Source organism: Polypterus senegalus, chromosome 1 (assembly GCF_016835505.1).
Source record: "Polypterus senegalus isolate Bchr_013 chromosome 1, ASM1683550v1, whole genome shotgun sequence".
In the NCBI taxonomy this organism is placed as follows: Eukaryota; Metazoa; Chordata; class Cladistia; order Polypteriformes; family Polypteridae; genus Polypterus; species Polypterus senegalus.
In genome coordinates, this window is record NC_053154.1 from 105667058 (window position 1) to 105686961 (window position 19904).

Below are 19904 nucleotides of genomic sequence, written 5' to 3' on the forward strand. Positions count from 1 at the left end.
AATATGCACAGTACAAAATGTTTCAGAATAAAAAAGGTACAATGTAAATAAAAGGATAAAAAGAACAAATAATAGAGTCTATCCTCAGAGTGGACTTGGGGAACAAAGGACAGAAAGTTAGAAGAATATACAGTATTATATATGAATTAGTTTTCTTATAGTTAGAAAAAAATGTGGAAAGAATTTAAAAAGATAAGATTAAACACAGCAAAACACACAGTATACATAAAAAAACAGTACATATGTATAAATAAATATACATACATATAGTATATAAGGCATTACACATAGTTTGCATAAGTATAATTCTGTCAGAGCAAGAATAATGCCTTATTTAGAGCCTTCTTTTGTCATGATTGGTATCACAGGTGACAACATTTTTAAAAATGGTGTAAAATCAGATGTAAATGGGTTGATCAAACCACATAAGGAAATGGTGAGAAAAAAAGCAGTGATTTGTTCTGAGCCAATAATTGCAACCGACTAAATCAAAATCCCCAGTCCAACAGCACGAGTAATGCATGCAGGTAGGGGATCTTCTTAGTGGTTGATTGATTTTGCTAAGGTAACTCATTTTTTCCCATTGAAAAGGCATTGTACTGCTCAAAAGTTGTAATACTGAAATATTTTGTTTATATAGTCTTCCAACATTAGTTGTGTGAGATCATGAACTAGTTTGTTTGGTGTTTATTCAAAACTTGGAATAAAATTTATTTAGCATCTGGGTACCATCTTAAGCTCAATGGGACCATAAAAAGTGTAAATTGGGAATAAGAGAAATATTTAATGTAAAATACTAATGATTTCCTGTCAAAGTAGAAATCAGTCCTTCCGTTTGCTAAATATTCCAGAATTATTCATAAGTCTAGTAGATCTGGCATATCTCATTTTGAGTGTTTAATTGGTTTTAAATCTCCCTCATTATCTGTATCTTGCCCCTGTGCTTCAGTTCCCAGTGTTTCAGATTTTTTAAACAACCTATTATATGCAAAGAATAGACTACAGAAAAGCTTAAAGTAACCTGACACCACTATGAAGAAAGTAGCTGATCATTGATGTAAAGAACATTTCAAATATTGAGTGGGACGAAATGTGTGGCTAGTCACATGAGACCTCAAGTTCAGATATAGCTCCCAAAGTTAGCCCCTAAGTACATACAGTGCATTATATAAACAGGATGTATAAATTAGTACTATCAGCTAACTTTAGGATTAATTTTCCTTTAATATGTCCTGTTTAAAATAAGTTTATTTTTTCCAGTCCCTGCTGCTAAAGATGTTCGTAGCCTTACATTACTTCAACAGTGTCTTCAGAGTTACCCTGTAATACCTCATAGCCATTGATGCCCACAGCTTTTTGGGCTGTGTCAGGGCTAAGAAAGTAATGGTTTGTTTTTTATTTTGTTTTGTTTATATTTTACTGTTATTGCACTCTTTAGAAGTGGTGATGTAATATTTTTACAGCATCACAACCCAACCAAAACAAAAACTAATGGAAAAAAAGTTTCCAAATCCCCCCAAGATCCTAACATTTACATTTTTTTGAGTACGTTTCCTCTCATAGAACATAAAACAAAATTCACTGTCCTATCATTCATTTTGTATCTTTTGGCATTTTTGTCCTGCTCCCAATTTAATTGTTCATTTCTTCTCTTTTTCTTGACGAATGTAATTAGTTTTGGCATTGATGCCAAATCCTTTACCTGACTGTCTTTTCCACCCAACTTGCAAATCTCACAGTTGCAGAGCTTTTTAAACATTTTACCAACAACTACTGTATGTCTTTCGCAGTGGTAATGTGTTTTGGCCTCTGAGGTAAACTTTATAACCATCTTGTATCAACTATGTATTTGTTTCCTTTTCTCTGCTGCAGTGTCTGTCAGTTGCTAGCGTCCATCAATGGTGATACCTGATCACTAAATCAAACTTTCCCTTGCACTACTAAGCACTCCAGTGCCAAAAAAAAAGAAATTTAACACCAGTTTTTTTACCACCTCACAGTGGGTTTTAAGGAGTAGATCTCTAATTCTGGCTCACTCTATGTAGTAAATTTAGTGTTCTTCCAAAATTCAAAATTTCACAAACATTTTAATATTTTGAAAAATATCTAAAGATAAAAGGCATCAACAGTTTTTAGTTTAATCATTTTTATCAGCTGAATTGTTTGTTATATTTAGTGAATATACCTTATTAACACTTATCAGACCAATAGCAATAGGCCAGTAGCTACATCCCGAGCTGAGTGGGAAATTTAAGAGGTTCATTATCAGTGATTATATGACTGATAAAGAATTGGCTCATTCACTTTTGCTTTTCCCTGTGTTATTTCCATAGCCAGATAATGCAGGTAATCCATAGCAAACAAGGAAAATCAATTATATTGTATAATTCCTATTCATATCATAGTAGAGGAGCACAATGCATTTTTTAAAAACATCACATGTTGGGTGTTTTCCTCACTTAGACACATAAAAAACACGCCATACCAGATGTTGCTGCCATGTTGCTAAGCTATCGACTTTGAAATATATGTTCAGGTCATGGGTGTAAAAGTCATGAGAAACACTTCCTGTTCAATCGAGTTTAGGGTTATATCAAAATAAATCTGTGTTGTTATTAGTGCTGTCCTGCGGTGGGTTGGCACCCTGCCCGGGATTGGTTCCTGCCTTGTGCCCTGTGTTGGCTGGGATTGGCTCGAACAGACCCCCGTGAACCTGTGTTCAGATTCAGCGGGTTGGAAAATGGATGGATGGATGTTATTAGTGCTATTTTTTGAATGAGGTCTTTTTTGATGAAAAGTAGACCTGACTCCCAAGAACGATCTTTTCTTTGTATTATTTTATGGTTTCTTCTTTGGGTCACATGATTATTTAACATTTTACTTTTTTTTGGCTGATATAACAACAGCCACATGTGAATACCCAAAAAAAAAAAAAAAAAGCCGGTATGTGCAAACATAGGAAGCGTATTATATTTAATACAGTTCACCCCATGATATCTCAGTGGTGACATAGCTACACATCACATCTTTTTTTCCACACAGGTACTCTTTTATTTGACTAAAGTTTAAATGCCTATTTCTATTACACCAAATAACAAAAAAATTGCTCATTTATCACAAATATTTTGGCACAGTAATGCTAGAAACATTTAATTAGTGAAAATATGAAATACGTCAACATATTGTCTAAATATAGCCCTGAGCTATTCTTTGAGAGATGAGACATCATATTTTTTACTAGAGCTGTCAAATAATAAGAGTAGAATGTTTCAAAACTAAAAAAAAATGTTAAAATATAGAAATGTTCGTGAGGAACATGTAGACCATTTTCAGGCTATTTAAATAAAAAAAAAAGGTTTACGTTTCATACATAACCAAAATATGTTGAACAATGCTGAGAAATGTTTCATGTTAATTTATTCCAGCAACCCATTGGTTATGTGTCATTTTTTTCCTATGTGTTTATTACATTATTAAAAATGATTCACATTCTCTCTTTGCGCTGTCTGTTTTGCTAATGAGTTTCGAGGCTAGAATACCTGAAGTGTGTGACACGTGACGCCATTGCTGTGACTGGTTAAAGTTCAGCACCATGCACTTCCTGGTTAATGAAAATTTTTCTTAATATTAACATTTCTTAATACCTGTATTAATTTTATGTTTTCTCATGAGAACTTTATCTGCCCTCTCATCACAAATTACATGTTTCATGTTTTGCTTTTCTTTTCAAACATAAATTCAATAAACTATCACTTCAACCTCCTGTCTTTAAACCAGAACTTTAAGAAGCATGTTCATCTGTGAAGAAAGGTTTAAAAAGGCAGGCCATCTTAAGGTATGCTTCTGAGCATATATCTTCCATCCTTGATTATAACTATACTCTTGACATTTCTCTTTATTTAGATGGTAGACTTTTAATGTAGCAATCTAAGTGACATTCTTTGTGATTGTAAGTGTTTTAATGTTTTCCGAAGTATTTTTGTGATTAATTTATTGAGATCAGCCCTGCTTCTCACACCACATGTCTTCAGCTACTGTAGCTTCCATAATAGCATACCTGAGACGTTCTCATATATTTTACACCCAGACCTACTTCATTTGTCATCTGCATATGCATGGATTAATTGAAGCAAAGCAAGTTCTCTCTTTCTCTCTTTTCAGTAAGCAGAGCATGGGTTTCTATATGTTATTAATGCCTTTCAGGTCAGTCAATTTAGCATATATTTCCACGTCTTGGGTTTGTCCATCTTCCATGAATTTGTAGCTATCTGGCTAGTTATGCCTCTTTTATGATTTCCTCCCAGGTTTATTACTGCAAAGAGAGTAAAGCAAAAAAAATGGCAAAAAGGTAAACATTTTTTTGGTAAAACCATTCTTGATTTATATTCTATAGAAAAAGAGATCTATAATTAAACATCCCATTAACCTTATTAATAACCTTATTAACCCTACTGTATATGCCTGGGTGTGGACAGTGACAAGGCAATAGCAAAAAGTGCTGTAATATTTTAACAAAAATATTTTCATATTTTATTTCCTCTATTTAAAGCATTAAATTGTACATTATGAGATTTAAATTAATCAGAGTATGCCTGATGCCATAACTTGTTTATTGGCTGCATTATTTTTGTAATTGCTTTAAATAAATAATATACTTAAAAGAAGACAGATCTTGGTACTTATTCATATTGGATCTCACGCCATTTTACTTCAGAAAAAAAAACTAAGCAAAGAAAGACAGTAAAAACTGCACACACAGGAAAATTTGTTTATTGAAGTCAATAGCTGAACAAAATACCTTGATACCATTGAAATTAAAGAAATATATCCATCAATTGCCTAAATTCACCAATTCCAATTTAAGATAACAGAAGCAAAGCAAAAGTCAGTCCTGGATGATACATTAGTCTATAATAGGTCAAACATAAACATGCTATGGGGGGATTGAGGGGCCAGGTCTCCCCAGTCAGGAGCCAGGCCCCTTCTTAACGTTTTCATTTCATTTATGTTAATCATCAATTGTCCATCATTTTAACTGCTCACCACCAAGGAGGAACCCTTGGACCTAAGAACGATCATGAATAAAACAAGTCTCCCTAAACTTCAAGGGGAAATCCCCAACCTGAGAAGGCTTACTGCTTATCTAGTTGTTTAAAAGCCCACCTACTTTGCAATTTCTGACTTCACTATTGGTCCACGCTATATCATACAGTGCAATTTCATGTGTTGCCATATGGTGCAAATGTGCAACAGGTCACAGATGTTTACCAAGCTTACATTTGTAAGAGTTATTTTAGACCTGTAAGACAGTAGCACTAATCACTGAGCAAAAATGCTATTTTTGTGCAAAATTATCACTAGAATACTCTGCAGTAAATAGTTTCACCAAATTTAATTTAACATGACCCCAACAGTAAATAGGCAATGCAATATTCCAAAATCACTTTAATGGTCTAGATTCTAATGAATCTTAGCTGACCAAAATAGCCCTCTGCTGTTGATGGAAGCACGTTGACCTCTAAAACATTCATCATCTGATTTCTTGTTTTTATACTAGATCACTTTTTTAAATGCTACTGTAAATCCTTCTAACCCCATCTTAATTTTGTGTCCTCTATTTGTATCTGCATCAATGTCTTTGATAATGTATTGTAAAATTTTATTTTCAATAATTTTACTAATTAAGTAATCCGTTCATTTCTAGAGAACCCGTAAAGGGTTTTTATTTCTTACTTTAACAATATTCTCATACTTCTTCATTTTCATTCAAAAAATTTTAAAAAGAAAAAATGGCTGGTCGTTTATCATAAGGAACATTGCATATTACCTAGTCAGGAACTAAATGCAAAAGAAAATGTTATTAATTTGCAGTAGGATAATTGTGAAGGAGAAATAAAATATACATGAAGAATTATAGAGGGAAGTCACAGTAACGGTAGTTGAAGATCATTGAGAATTGTGGCACAGAATGCAGAGAGAGGATCGCATTCAGCAATAAAGAAAGTAATCACCACAAATCAGAAAAAGGAGGACATCAGAACTGTTAGAAATCTTAATGAGGTGGACATAATTTAATAAATAAATTTAATAAAATAATATAAAAACTGTGCTGTGTATTGCAACCACATGCAAAATATAGCTGTCTAAAAAGTGAAAAATATGTTACAAAGCCAACCTAGTAGATAATGTAATACTATATAGTACTGTTATCTATTGATTTAGGTGAGGAAGTCACAGTTTTAACGTGAATGTGTGTCAAAGAAGAAACCGAACAGTGTATTTAGCAAAACATTGCTCATGTTCAAAAAGAGTGAGCTGTCCTTTAAATTTGAGGAAAGTCTTACAAATATCACAGGCTAAATTGTGGTGTAATGGTTTTACTGCTGCCTTACAGCTCCAGAATACTGAGTTTGAATCTGCTCTATTGCTGCTTGCGCACTGTCATCATCCTTTTCTTTACACTTTTCCTGGTGAGGTTAAAAGTCATTAGATCAAAATTAATTGAAATTCACTCAAAAAGATGAAATTGGGGTTTTATGTGCCTGTTCCTACTGTATCTGCAGAACTGCCTTAGGTCAAGGCCACTGTAACCCAAGATCTGTCTGTACAGATGGAAGCAATTTCACAGAACTAGAAGAAAAACATTTTATATGATATTTTTTATTCTCAAACAACTGGAGCTCTGCCTATCCATTTTATAATTTTGCCTTTTTGAGGGTAAGAAAATTCAAAACACGTATGGGCTTTTTTAAAAAAGTCTTCATTTCTGTGATATTCCACCTTATGTTTGTTTTTAACAAAAGTATAAACACATCCTCGAGTGTGTATACTGAGAACATACAATGCTCTGTTATTCTCTTGCCTTTGCAAATTGTCATAGAGTATCTGCCGCAAGATGGGTTAAGCAAGCCATGATAAGACTATGGCCTTTCTAATTTATTATTTACTACCTGTCAGCAGGCAGCATGATTGATTTTTTTTTGGAGGAGACATTTGTTGTGTAAACAAGTGTTCTGTCAGGTACTGCAGAGGTGGGATGGTCTTTTTTATAACAATGCAGATTAATTGAGAAAGTTCAGCCAAGTGGAAAGAAGGTAACATAATTTTGTTACATTTCATTATTTTTATATAGCACTCTTCAGTGACTAAAGGTTTATATCTCTTATAGATGTTGGCAGTTATAATAAGATATTAAATAAGCCCTAAACTATATAACCTCTTTAACATTTACATACAGTATATAAATATGTATAAATGATTATACATAACATAATCATGCTAATGTAAAGTTTAGTTAATTTAAGATTTTAGATATGGCCAGTTAACAATGGAAAACAAAAACTCCAGGTGTCAGCATTCCTAGAGAAAATAAACCATGGTGGTTGGGAGCCTCACCTATGTCAGCTGGCTACCCTCTCTCTCCTAGGAATTCTATAATATTTTGAACATAAACTGAGATATTCAACAGTATAAACTCAAGTAAAATGAAAAGGTCTGGTGTTGCTTTAGTACTATATAATGACCTGGACAGGACAGGTGCTTCCAAACCTTACTGTATATCAGCCAATATTGTGCAAGTCGCTGGTAAGTCATATTGTTGTACTTTTTGTTAATAATACATAGTGTTTAATTATTTTTGACCAAACTCGTCAATAGGATAATATTCATATAATGATATGTTAGCCCACCTTTTGACTGAGCTGAAGTTAGACTACCAAATTATATTCTGAAATATGATTTGGAAATGTGGGTGGAATATGTACATATTTTTTAAAAAGATGGTCCCCGCTGCAACCCGTAATATGCATGGAACAAAAATCTACTGAAGAAAGGAACCAAAAATTAAACAAAATTCAATTAATTAGGTAAAAAAAAGTGTTTGGCTCAAATTAATTTTGTTAGTTTGTATAGTAAAGTGTTTTTGATGGTATATTATGTGATATGCACTGTGCATAGATACAAATGTATGATTGCTTCATTTGGCATTTGAAAATTAAAACTTGGCTATTTTTTAACTAGCATTATTTTTTATTTTCACCTTTGGGATTCTTGCCCTAGAGTAAAAATGTTGTTAAGTTAAGGTAAAAAATGTATAATCTAATCAATCTATTTTGTCCGCCTGCTTGATCCAATTTCAGAATCACAGGTGGCCAAAGCCTTACACCCATTTGCTGAAAGCAAAGTGGCCTTTCTTGAAAAACGGAGTCACATTGTCTGTGCACATGCTCTGTGACCTGTAAATGTCATAGCAGAACCTCTTCTTTTACTTCGTCAATTGTCTCGCTAATCTTTGGAATCGCTTGTAATGTAGTACATAATGAGCAAGTTGGTCAACAGAACAGAACAATTCAGTGCAATCAAACAGACCATAAAGTGATCTTCAAAGCAGGTTTGTCAGACTACAACAGCAAAGCAGTGCTTCAGTTCTGAGGACCATGAGTCATATCAAATATCTAGATGAGAGACAAGTAAAGCAAAAGCCTTCACTGAAGAGAACCCCACGATGAATCTGTTTACACATCCAGTTAAGAGACCTCAACATAGTCGACCAGCCAGAACCTTGCAGGGAGATTTCAGAAGGGAAGACTGGTCATGGCCAGTAATGTTTGCTTCTGTGATGTCAGTTGTATATTACTTAACAGACAAAAAATATAATGTCTTTTTTTGTGTTTAATGCAGTGTAATGAATCTGAGATCTTTACATAAAAGTTTAAATTGTTCTCTCTTCTGTTTCAACCTTAGTAGTGCTGATCAGTTTAGCAGACCTTTTTGAGTAGGAGCTGCTCAGTCTGGATACATTTCCATCTTTCAGGAGGCTGGTGTTACTGAGTTGCAATTGATAAGTGTTTCGTCTTCTGTTTCTCCTCTACCTGACTTAACCAGCTTGTCTAAAGGTTTATTGAGTAGTCTCCTTTTTCTTCTTTATCTTGTAACAGGTCCAGATAGTCTAGCTGAGCGCTAATTTTGACATATCAGTCTGGCTGAGGTGTAGCTGGAAAGTTTGGCCTTTTCTGTAAAACAATGTAGTATAAGAGTCCAGTTTGTGTAAACTATAAATTAAATGCTTGTCTGTTGCTGGTTGCCCTGCAGCTGTATTGGCTGAGATGAAACGAGACATATAACTAAAAAAAATTTGATCTCCTGCAAATCAAATGGCTAAAGTATTTTAAGTATAACTGAGGTGTTTTTCTTTCCTATTTCTCCAGATGAGGAGCTGGCTAGTTTGGTTTATTTGTAATTTAGAAGACGTTTGTGTTCTTGTTCTCATTGTAGCTAAGCTTAACAGTCAATGTGGGATGTAACTGGGAGATTTAAGTCACTTTCAAATCAGTAGCCTATTACACTGTATAATCAACCATATGTTGATTCAATTCAAGTACATTAATAAGGCAAAAAATGTGAATATCACTTACAAGTTGTTAATAAAAATGTGAATATATATAGGAATGCTATTTAGAAACAAAACGCTTTGCAGGGACGGAGAAACAAAACATCATATGGTATAACAGCTCTGAGCAGCCCTATTACTACCCAGGAAAAAGTAGTTAATAATGAAGTACCTACCATATTAGCAGCTTAATTTACTCACCAGACCCTGCACAGCCCTGAACAAAAGAGGAATAAGGAACAAAATTGGTGCTAGTATTGTAAAAATAGTGTGCAAAGTATTGTCACTTAGGTTTAAACAATAATTATGATAACTGAATCAAAAACACATTGTCTGGCTGTTATGAAAAGCTTGGGGAGTGCAGATGATCCACTGTTCATGACTGCATTTATCATGGGGTGAATGCTGGCCACATATCCATACCTGATGACATTGTTATGTGGTGGCCATCTTTAAGCCATGGAACAATCAAATATCACTAGCCAAACAACACTTTGTAATGTGGTGTGGTTCCAAATCTGTGCTGATGGTTCACATTTAAACCAGCTGACCAAAGCTCACCAAAGCTCACTTTTTCCAAAGTCCACAGAAGTACTAAGGCAACAAGTGCATTTCACTGTCTTCTCATGAAGTCACCCAGCTGAGCACAAAACCTGTGAACTATGGTCATCATGTGTGCCCACAACATCTGGACAAGTAAAAGCCAGGAATGGTACAAGAATACTGCTGAAATTATTTAATCCATCCTTAAGGACATCGCAACATTGTAAAAGATTCTACATTATTAAAAGGGGAGCTTAACAGATTGTCAAATACTGGTAAATTTTACTATGTATTACAATTTGACATATTTTACAAATAGTGTAATTCTTGTGTCAAGGCTTCAAAAGAATTTTAAAGAAATGCTATGTTTTTCTCTTCAGTTTCTAACTCTTTCTCTCCAACAATATTGTTTTTAATACATTATTTTTTTTACTTTAATGCCCTTTATGAATTCTGGCAATGTTTTTATAATATAAATATTTTGAGAAATTTTTTAAAGTATCAAAACATTTTTTTCTCAGCCATCCCCTACTTGGAAGTCTTTTTTCATCTTTTTCCCTGTAGCTAAGCCAATACATGGTCCAATAGAACAACATCACATTCATGGTTCTTGGAATGTCTGCTGCTGCTTGCAAGTGTTCGACTGTACATTCCTGAAGATTGCACAAGACAGACTATTACTAGATGCTTCATGCATACCATACATTTGTGGAATCTATAAGGAGAACTGCTCGGGAACTGCTCATTTGTGTTATAACAGACATATGAGCTACTACCCTCAGCTGCATTGCCTGGTATAGACACAGCCTTCACATTGCTATTGGTGAGATTTGTCATTATTATTATTATTATTATTATTATTATTATTATTATTATTATATATTATTATAGTTGCAATGTTACTTTTAGAAGTATTATTGGTTGTAACTCTTCCTATTACTGTATAGACCCATTGTTAGACAGTATTTTTAATTTATTTAGATGAAGGTTAGTAATTCTTAAAGTATGTCATATTTTAATATATATTTTTATTTTATTGTGTCTAGGCTGAATAATAACAGATGCCAGGATTAATAGGGCGTATACGACAGTAATAACAACAAAAAATGATGTGGGATCTTTCTTATACTTGACTTGCCAGAAGAAGAGAACAGCATTTGTAGCTACAGGCTGACCTTATTCTTCCTACTTCAAAATCACTACATTACCAACCTGTCGGGCTTGAGCCAGTAAATGATTGGCCTGGTACGTCACTGAAATTTTGGAGTCTGTGGCTAAAGCACTTGAGCCACTGGTTACTTCACTGATGTTCTGTATAGAATGGAGTGTGTCATTGTCTCTTATATGAAGCCTGTATTAAAGAAACTTGCCAAAAATGTTATGATGGTCGAAGATGAGGACATTTTTCATAAAAAACAACAAATAAGACCAACCGGGATTATAGAAAATGCATATGCTCAGATAAAGAATGGGACTAGAAGAATCAAAGACAAAGAATGTACTTGATGTGGCAAATCTGCATGACCCATATTTCTAAGCCTCAGAAGTAAGAATAGTTCACCAATCACTATGGAGCAACTACTGCATTGGACATGTCTGAATTAATTCCTCAAGCTGAAGGAGCTGAAGAATCAGAATAAAGGCCAGAAAAGACAACATAGAATAGAATTAAAAGTTGCTTCAAAGCATTGAAACACTACAGCCAGGCCTTTTGCACAAGGAAGCAATTGAAACAGAACCAAGAAACCTGTTTGTCACTGTAAGAAGAAGTTAGTGATGCATATCCTCTTAATAACAGGAAAACAATGGAATCAGCAACCTAGAAATGGATCAATTTGCAGTGAAATATCACATTCTGTCATCCTCCACAGTGAGCATTTAGTACCTTGTACCCTGTCGTTGGGTTGCACTGAAATCTAGCTCAACTAACAGATGAAAAGTATTACTATCATATAATATGAAGTAACATCTTACTCACTGGTAATGGTTTTTGTTTTGTTTTTGTACATGTTTGTTCTTTATCTCATGTATACATACATGCACAATAAAGCATATGATTTGGGTTTTGGCTGTCAGGTTCAGCAGATTACTTCCTAAAGCCCGTATCTTATCTCCTAACAATATATTATTTAAACAAGACTCATAAATTCTCATATAAGAAGCTGAGAGTTTGCTTACACCTTAATAGTTTTATCCTAAGCAATTTAAGAATTTTTGAAAACAACATAATTGTTTTTGACTGTATTACCTCTGCCCCTTCCAGGGGTGTTCTCCTTACATTTGTCCCAGTAGCTGAGCTGGCCTGTCAGTCTGAGTTGTAACGGGAAGGTACTTCCTTAACAGTTCCTTCTTATCTTTAAGTAGTAAGTTGTAACAGAGGTATTGTCTCTCTTGTATATTATCTGCCTGAACTGAGCAGACTGGTAGAGTTTAAACTGGAACACTTGCCTGCTTCTGTTTCATTTACACTTAAAACTAACCATGTTGTAACTTGGATGAGTTGTCCTGTTTCTCTCCGTACCTAACCTAGGTGTAGTTTTGAGATATTACTAAACAGTCTGTTGACAGACAGGGTTGTGCCTTTTCTGCTACTTCTCCCTCACTCTATACTTGTGCAGTCTATTTTGTTAAAGTTGTGCAGTATGTTCAGGATGTAGCAAAGTGTAGACTGAAAACGCTTTGACGTCCCAGCCTATATTACAAGTTTATTTGTATATCACTGCTGCCTGGCATTGAAATATCTGCCAACTATAAACATTATTTGTTGAAAGTTTAATTTCATTGTTTCAAAAGCTAGACAAAGTCTGTATAGACAGTAAAGTTAGTCTCTTAAGAATTTGTACTTGAGAAGCCTAGATCACAATAGTGTATTGTACTTGAAAGTCTAGCTATAAACTCAGCAGTCAAAACAATGAGAATGGTCCTGAATGGAAACGGTCAAATGTTACGCTTGGGGAAAATAGTGTTGGTGAAAAGTCAGGGAATGAGAAAGGGTAAGTAATGTTCTGAGTTGTGGGCTATCTCTGTTTAGTTTCTCTTTAGTCCTGCAGCTGAAATCCCTGCACACACCCTGATGCGGAGGTTGGCTCCATAGGATAGCGCTCTGGGTAAGATAAAGAGGATAGTATCACAGGTCATGGTGAAATACTGCTCCTGTCTGTCTGTCTCTGTGTCTTTCTGTTCGTCTTTCTCTTTTTTATGATAGTCTCACCTGTACCTGTCATATATCCTGTTTCTGCTGCTTGCCTTAAATGGTCATGATTGTCTTGGAAAGTGTCTGTTTGCTGTTTGTTCTCATATTCCCTGCCCCTGCTTAAACCCTTATCCACCCCTCTTCCACCACTGGGCATAGTAAACTTGGGGTTTGTGGGGAATGTGGGTGGTGGTTTGGGCACTTACTAGTATTATGCAATTTGAGGCCATGCCAGGTCAGACTGACCTCATTTTCATTCATCTGGAAGTTGGGTGGGATTGAGGATATTGTTTTATTACCAAAGGTGGTGTATGAGGAGGTCCTGCTAAATGAAGGCAGGCTCGACTAAGTTCTGTGAAACTGCCCCCTCTTCCTCAGTCTTGTACTTGCTCCTAATGTCTACTGTAGCTGTAGAAATAATCACATAATGGCTGTTTCTCCATCTCTCTCTCTCTCTCTCTTTCTCCAGAACAATTTTTGGCATCCACATTGTAATGCTACTAAGCCATTTTGCTTGAGTAGTACCTTTTTCATTCAGTTCAATAGCAGTAAATGACAAACCTGATTTCTATTGTTCCACTCAAGGGAGCTGTCACAGCTTACCTTTGGTCTTTCTTCTGCCCAACCTATTATTCTCTTTCAAGTTTTCGATGTCTCCTGCTTCTTCTGACTGTGTCTTGACCTTTCTTAGCAGGATGTCATTCAGACAATCCATAGTTTGCATTTCTCTGTCGGTTTCTGCTTAAATATTCTCATTTGAGGCTTAGGAAAAATGCAAATAGTGAAATGCAAAAAAAAAACTGGCTAGGCACAAAATCCAACAGATTGTAGTTACTCAGACTTTAGGGTACATGAGAGAAAGATATAGTGAATCTTTTAAAAATTTATATACAAATTAAGTAGTGGAGTTTAAAAAGGGCAAAAACAAATCATTGTCTAATGTCAGAAATGAGAATGGGATTATGACAGAGACTATCAAATGCTAAGACCATGACCATATGAAACATCAAGTCTGAGCAAAGGTAAGTTGTGGTAGCTGACATAAATAATGTTGTAATAAATATCAGAATTAACAGAAAACGTCTTGCTAGGCATCTAAGGATGTTCCTAGCTGAAATGAATAAAAAAGTCACTGTTCAATGAAAACAGCTTAAAAGCATTACTTTTTTGGAGAACAGGAGGTACCTTAGACCCTGACTTTTTTCGTCAGGTGAAGCAATCCTGCGCTAAGTTCAGAACTGTGATGGCCATGTGGTTATAACCATTTTCACATTCATGCTTGATTGTACGGTTGTTTAACAGACATGGTTGTATATATATATATCTTTGATAAATTAAGTTCCTAAGATTACAGATGTCAGCCTAGCTTGGCTCCAGAGTGCCTCAGTTACTCTGTGTATTGGTAGTCTGGTGGTTATAACGAAAAAATAAGACTCCTGCCATGCTTTAGGACTGTCTTTTATTCCCACCACACTGCAGCTACAATTTTTGTACAGACTTTGGTGTCATACCATAAACATACTAGCGGAGGTAGTAGAGTGGGGTCTATTTTAACTGATGTCATAATAGGGCTGAAGGTGCATTTCTTTATTTGAATTAGTAACTACATAAGCAAGTTAGATTGAAGTATTTACTGAGAATTCCGGAACCTCCTCTCCACTCACTCTATAAGATGCTCCTTTCATGCTATATGGGATCACTCTAGACAGAACTTCTGTATCTTTATCTCACTCTCTCTTTATCTGTCTCTTTCTATCTCTCGCTCTTTCACTCTCTCTCTGTCTGTTTAATGAAGGCAAAATTCTTTGTTATTACGCAAATTGGGTGTTGAACCCTTGTAATATTTTTTGGTATCAATCACTAAACCTTTTTGTCTCCTTTTTTTGTTTGCAGCATTGCTCCCACCTTTTACATCTTTCTCACTCTCCCTTGCAGTTCGTGTCTATGTCAGAGTCACTCTTCCAGGACCTCTTTCTGTTTTTCTGTCTCTTTCATTCTCTCTGTCTTTCTAACTTTCTTTCACTCATTTCTACAGTCCTGCTGTTTCTTCTTCTCTATATCCCTGGAGGTGAATCGCTCAGTTGTTTTCTTGATTTTATGTTGTTAAAATGCTTCTTGTGTCTCCAATCTTATTGTTGTTTGTGTCTTTCTTTAGACTGACCAGAAAGGTGTTTTTGCTTTTCTAGGCTTATGTAGCTAATCCCAGAACTTTTTTCAGATCAGCGAACTAATGTTATTGTCTCTCACTCTTTCACTCTTTTTCCTCTCTCTTTCCTCTCTCTGTTGTTTTCTGTCACAGATTTCTTTGGTCTTTTTTACATATTCTATAGGTTATAATTTCTTCATTTGTTCATTTTTTCAGTTTCCTTACCTCTCCCTATTCCACAAACGAGTCAATGCCTAAAATGGTGCTTACCATATATTTCTTCCCTTGCTCCTGCTTACATTACTTTTTGTCTTCTTTTGTTTATTTTTGCTTTTTTCCTCTTTCTGTTATTGCTCTCTGCATTTTTTTCTTCATTGTTTTGCTTTTCCTACATCACTTTTACTCAACTTCCTTTTCTTATTTCTTCCAGTGGTTCACCAGTTTCTACTTTTTCTTTTTTCATTACTTTCTCTTTTCTTTCCATTTTTGTCACTTTCTTCCTCTTTCATTTTTTTTTCCTGATATTAAGATCCTTTCTTTTTGGCTTCAATTTTCTATCATCATTTTTTTTTCTTTTTGCATTTCCATGGCTTCTGTTCTGATGATTACTTCTCATTATTCTTCTATAATTGAAAAACTGCTGCAGCTTCTGTGTATGCCTCGTTTGTTGACTTTTTGTGTCTGATCATTGTCCCTCTGCCCCCTTGACTTGCCTCTGTTGTACAGCAGTGACTCAGCTACCTCTGCAGTGTAATGTTTAGTGCCTCAAAGCTCATCATTTTGTCTTGCCTCTCAATGTGCCTTTTCAGTCTGCTCCACATCCAGTCACGGGCTTTGCACACCAGGTGTTTTAGCTCCCTTTCCTCAGCTTGGTGGGAGCTGGGTTTCATCATTACTGGGTTTTGTGGGAGAAAAAATGAATGATTACGATGCTCTTGTGTTGATACTTAAAGAATGACAATTTGGTTACATATATATGACTGGCAGGCACCTCTCAGGGCCTAATCAACAGTCTGCCAGCATTAAAAGGTGTTCAATCATTCAGGCCTTTATTGATACAAATTTGTTATTTTGCTTCTTGTACAGTATGTAGGAATATATATGTACAAACCTCTTGCAGCCTGGCATAGGCAAGAAAATAATTTTATGAAGCTGTGACTCAAGACTTTCTCATATTTGCTGTTTGACACCTTTTCTTTGGTACCAGGTATTACAGTAGGCAATCAAAAGTAATAAGTGTAATGTGTAAGTGGTTAGCAAATCTGAAAAAGTAACTGAAACACTATGTCATGTTTGAGGTCTTCAAATTTTACAAGTAATGGGTTTTTGTGAGTGGATCCAATTCAACTCCTCTAGGTTTGTCCAATATATTTCTTAGCAATGCTGAATATGCCTTTAGGCCCAGATGTTCAAAAAGAAATTCAAACAAGACTATGTTGATTGTACATTTAAAGCTTGAGAGAAATTTGAATCTAACTGTATTTAGGTGAACTATAAAAAAAACTATATCCATCCTGGAAACAAAGAAAGGTTGGGATCTTAGACTTGTCCTGCTGTACAAATGTGCTCTGTGCAGAATTTCTGATTTTTAAATCAACAGAGAAGGTAACAAATGCTATGATTATGATAAAGATAATTGACTTTTTTTAAAATAAAGTACATGTACCAGTGTTAACCATAGTGAGTAATCTTAAGGTAAGTCTGAACCTTGGAGTCTCGCATCTAGTCACACAAGCAAATTGTCTCTTCACCTTTTCTTACAGATAATTCAATTATCAGTCATTTTACTCCAATTGTTTCATTATGTACAGTACCACTCAGTAATGTAGGTTGTATGGGTTACTTAACCTTTGCCCTGCAGGGTATACTTATAATGTTTGGATTTCTTTTTTTTTTTTTTGTGCTTACAAGGTGAAGTGCCCTAATTAAGAAGAGATGGAGTGAGAAACTGAAATGTTTATCTGTGCTTGCAGGTTACCCGCAGGCAGTAAGGCAGTAAACACTACTCCTGTGCAGGGACAGCTGCCCCAGGATGATTTGGACCGCCGCACAGACACCAGATCTTCCGTTTCTGACCTTGTCAATTCTCTCACCAGTGAGATGTTAATGGTAGGAAAACATTTTATTGATGATCCTGCAACTAACATAGACAATTGGTCTATTACATTGATTTTGAGAAGAAATACAGATCATTACTTTTTTAAGGGTTAATTTAGCTTTTCCAGGGTATATCTTGTTAGCCCTGACTTTAAGAGACTTTCGCCAGCAAATTACTGAGAAAAGAAGATACAGACACTCAGGTTTATGCATATTTACACATATACATATTGGTACTTACTTGTTCTTAGCTATCAATCATTTAAGTGGCCTATATGCAGTACATGTGTAAGTTCCTAAGCCTAAGGATTTCTGGTTTAAGTAAATTATGCTATACTGATGATTTTTGTGTCTAATTGAATTCATATGTACTGTAACTCTGCAAAAATAAAGTTCACACAAATGCACTATGTGATTCACATACTTGTGATTAAACATAACCTGAAATTCTCAAAACAAGATTAACCCAATTAAGGGTTGATGAACTTTATTTGATTGAGTATATATAGAATTCCTTGTTGACAGACAGTGATGGTCCCAAAAGTTCTTTGCTGCTGTGTTTCCTCAGCCTATTGCCACCATGTTGCTTGGAAATAGAGAAGGACCAACTTCACCAACCAAGCAGACATATATATATATATATATATATATATATATATATATATATATATATATATATATATATATATATATATATATATATATGTGTGTGTGTGTGTGTATGTATATATCCCAATTTGTTTTACTTTGGTTAAATTCTAGAAAAAAGCACACTTGTTTTGTTGTATCTGTGTCTTTTGTGAAAGTGTTTATTTGATATTTGGACTTCATTCTTCACACATTATACACTTCAAGTCAGCATTTTGCCAATTATTAGAAGAACATGATAAAGGTTTCTGTTCTAGTTATGTGTTCAACATTTCTTGCCTCGCATTTCCTGTCATCCTACATTTACACAGATTGTTGTGTTCACAGAACACACATGAAATGTATGTATTCCAAATAACAATAAATTATTTACCCTATACAATTCAAGGCATCTCACACCCAGATAAAAAGACTAAAGCTGGGGGATTGGAGGATGGGATAGCAGGGTGCTTACTGCCGGTGCTGATTGACATATTTTCAAAACAAAAGAAGTTGATGAGGAGGTGCGAGGGAATTTAAGGTTGCCCAGGATTACGAGTTTTTCCGTAGGCTTCTGGGATTATAGTGCTAGGGCAGCTTCTGTGAAGTGGCTAAAGATCGAGAGTCCTTTGCCTTGATCCTTCCCCACATTACTCCAGGCAACAAAGTAGGTATGCATTACCCATAGTCTGTCTGCTCCCCAAGAATTTTCTATTCTTATTGCTGCACTTCTCTTCCCATTCTTGTGGTATAACAGTCTTGTATTATGGAAACTTTTATGTAGCTATGTCTTAGTGTTTTGACTACTGCAATGCTGAATGAACAGATCCCTGCCAAACACATGGCCAAGCATCCTGCCAGTTACGCCGGTTGTGGCCTTCAGAGGGCATCTCACAACCCTAAAACTTTGACACAGTTACTACAAGCATGGTTCCATGTTAAAATAAAGTATTTCATTAGATAAATACCTTCTTACAAGTATTTTCTTTTAAATAGTTATCTTTTTTTCTTCCTAAAATACCAATGATTCTTTCTTGCGTTTTATTTTCTCCTCTACACCTCCCAAGTGAGCTTTGCGCAGCTCCACAGCTGACTCTGACTCAACTGGAGAAGGTGAAGTATTTCTTTTTAACCTGGAGCTGAGAGTACAACAAGATTCCCCTGTGAAAGCACTTCAAGGTTAGATAGGACCACTCCCTGACAGGGGAGCTTTTCCCCAGCAGCTTCCCATAGTAGCACCAACAGGCCCAATGGCTTCTTGACCAGGAAAGAAGCCATTAACTGACCCAGCTGGGACAATTGTCTGTCCACACCTTCATCTGGTGATGATACACTGGATTAAATGATAAATCACCAGAATTTACAGGATAATAACATGTTTGTTTCTTCATATTTTTTTCAGAGTAATAACTTTTATTTTCTCAGTGTGTGTACAAGCACTGAACAAAAAGCTACAATTTAATGGTGCTGCCTTCAATCTTATTTCTTGTTATCTCTGTATCTATCAATCCATATATTTAAAATTCTCAGTGCAAAGGACATCCTAATACTAATTAAAAATCTTACCTCAAAAAACTAAAAAAATGTATCATTGACACACATTACAGCATAATTTTAAACAAATGGGGATCAAGAGATAACAGTTTAAAATTATAAAGGGAAATGGTACCGTGAATAGTACAGTGAATCCCACTTGTTGCTTTAAAATAAATTTTTCAACAGGAACAAGAGGACACAGCTAAAGCCAGATTACACACAATTGTTAAAAGGGTTTTCTTCACAAAAATAACCATAGATACATAGAGTAAATTTCCAAGTAATGTGGTGGAGAGTAATAATAATGATACATTTTATTTATAGGACTCTAGGGCCCTTCAGATCTTGACATGAAGCAATTTTGGACAATCTAG

At 35.2% G+C, this 19904-nt stretch overlaps 1 protein-coding gene across 1 annotated transcript in view; it reads left to right on the forward strand.

Moving 5' to 3' along the window:
* Positions 1-19904, forward strand: part of syt7a (synaptotagmin VIIa) — a 522179-nt gene that overhangs the window by 468289 nt on the left and 33986 nt on the right. The window contains 1 exon segment of the mRNA XM_039755414.1: positions 17244-17379. Within this exon segment, the coding sequence (XP_039611348.1) occupies positions 17244-17379 (136 nt within the window).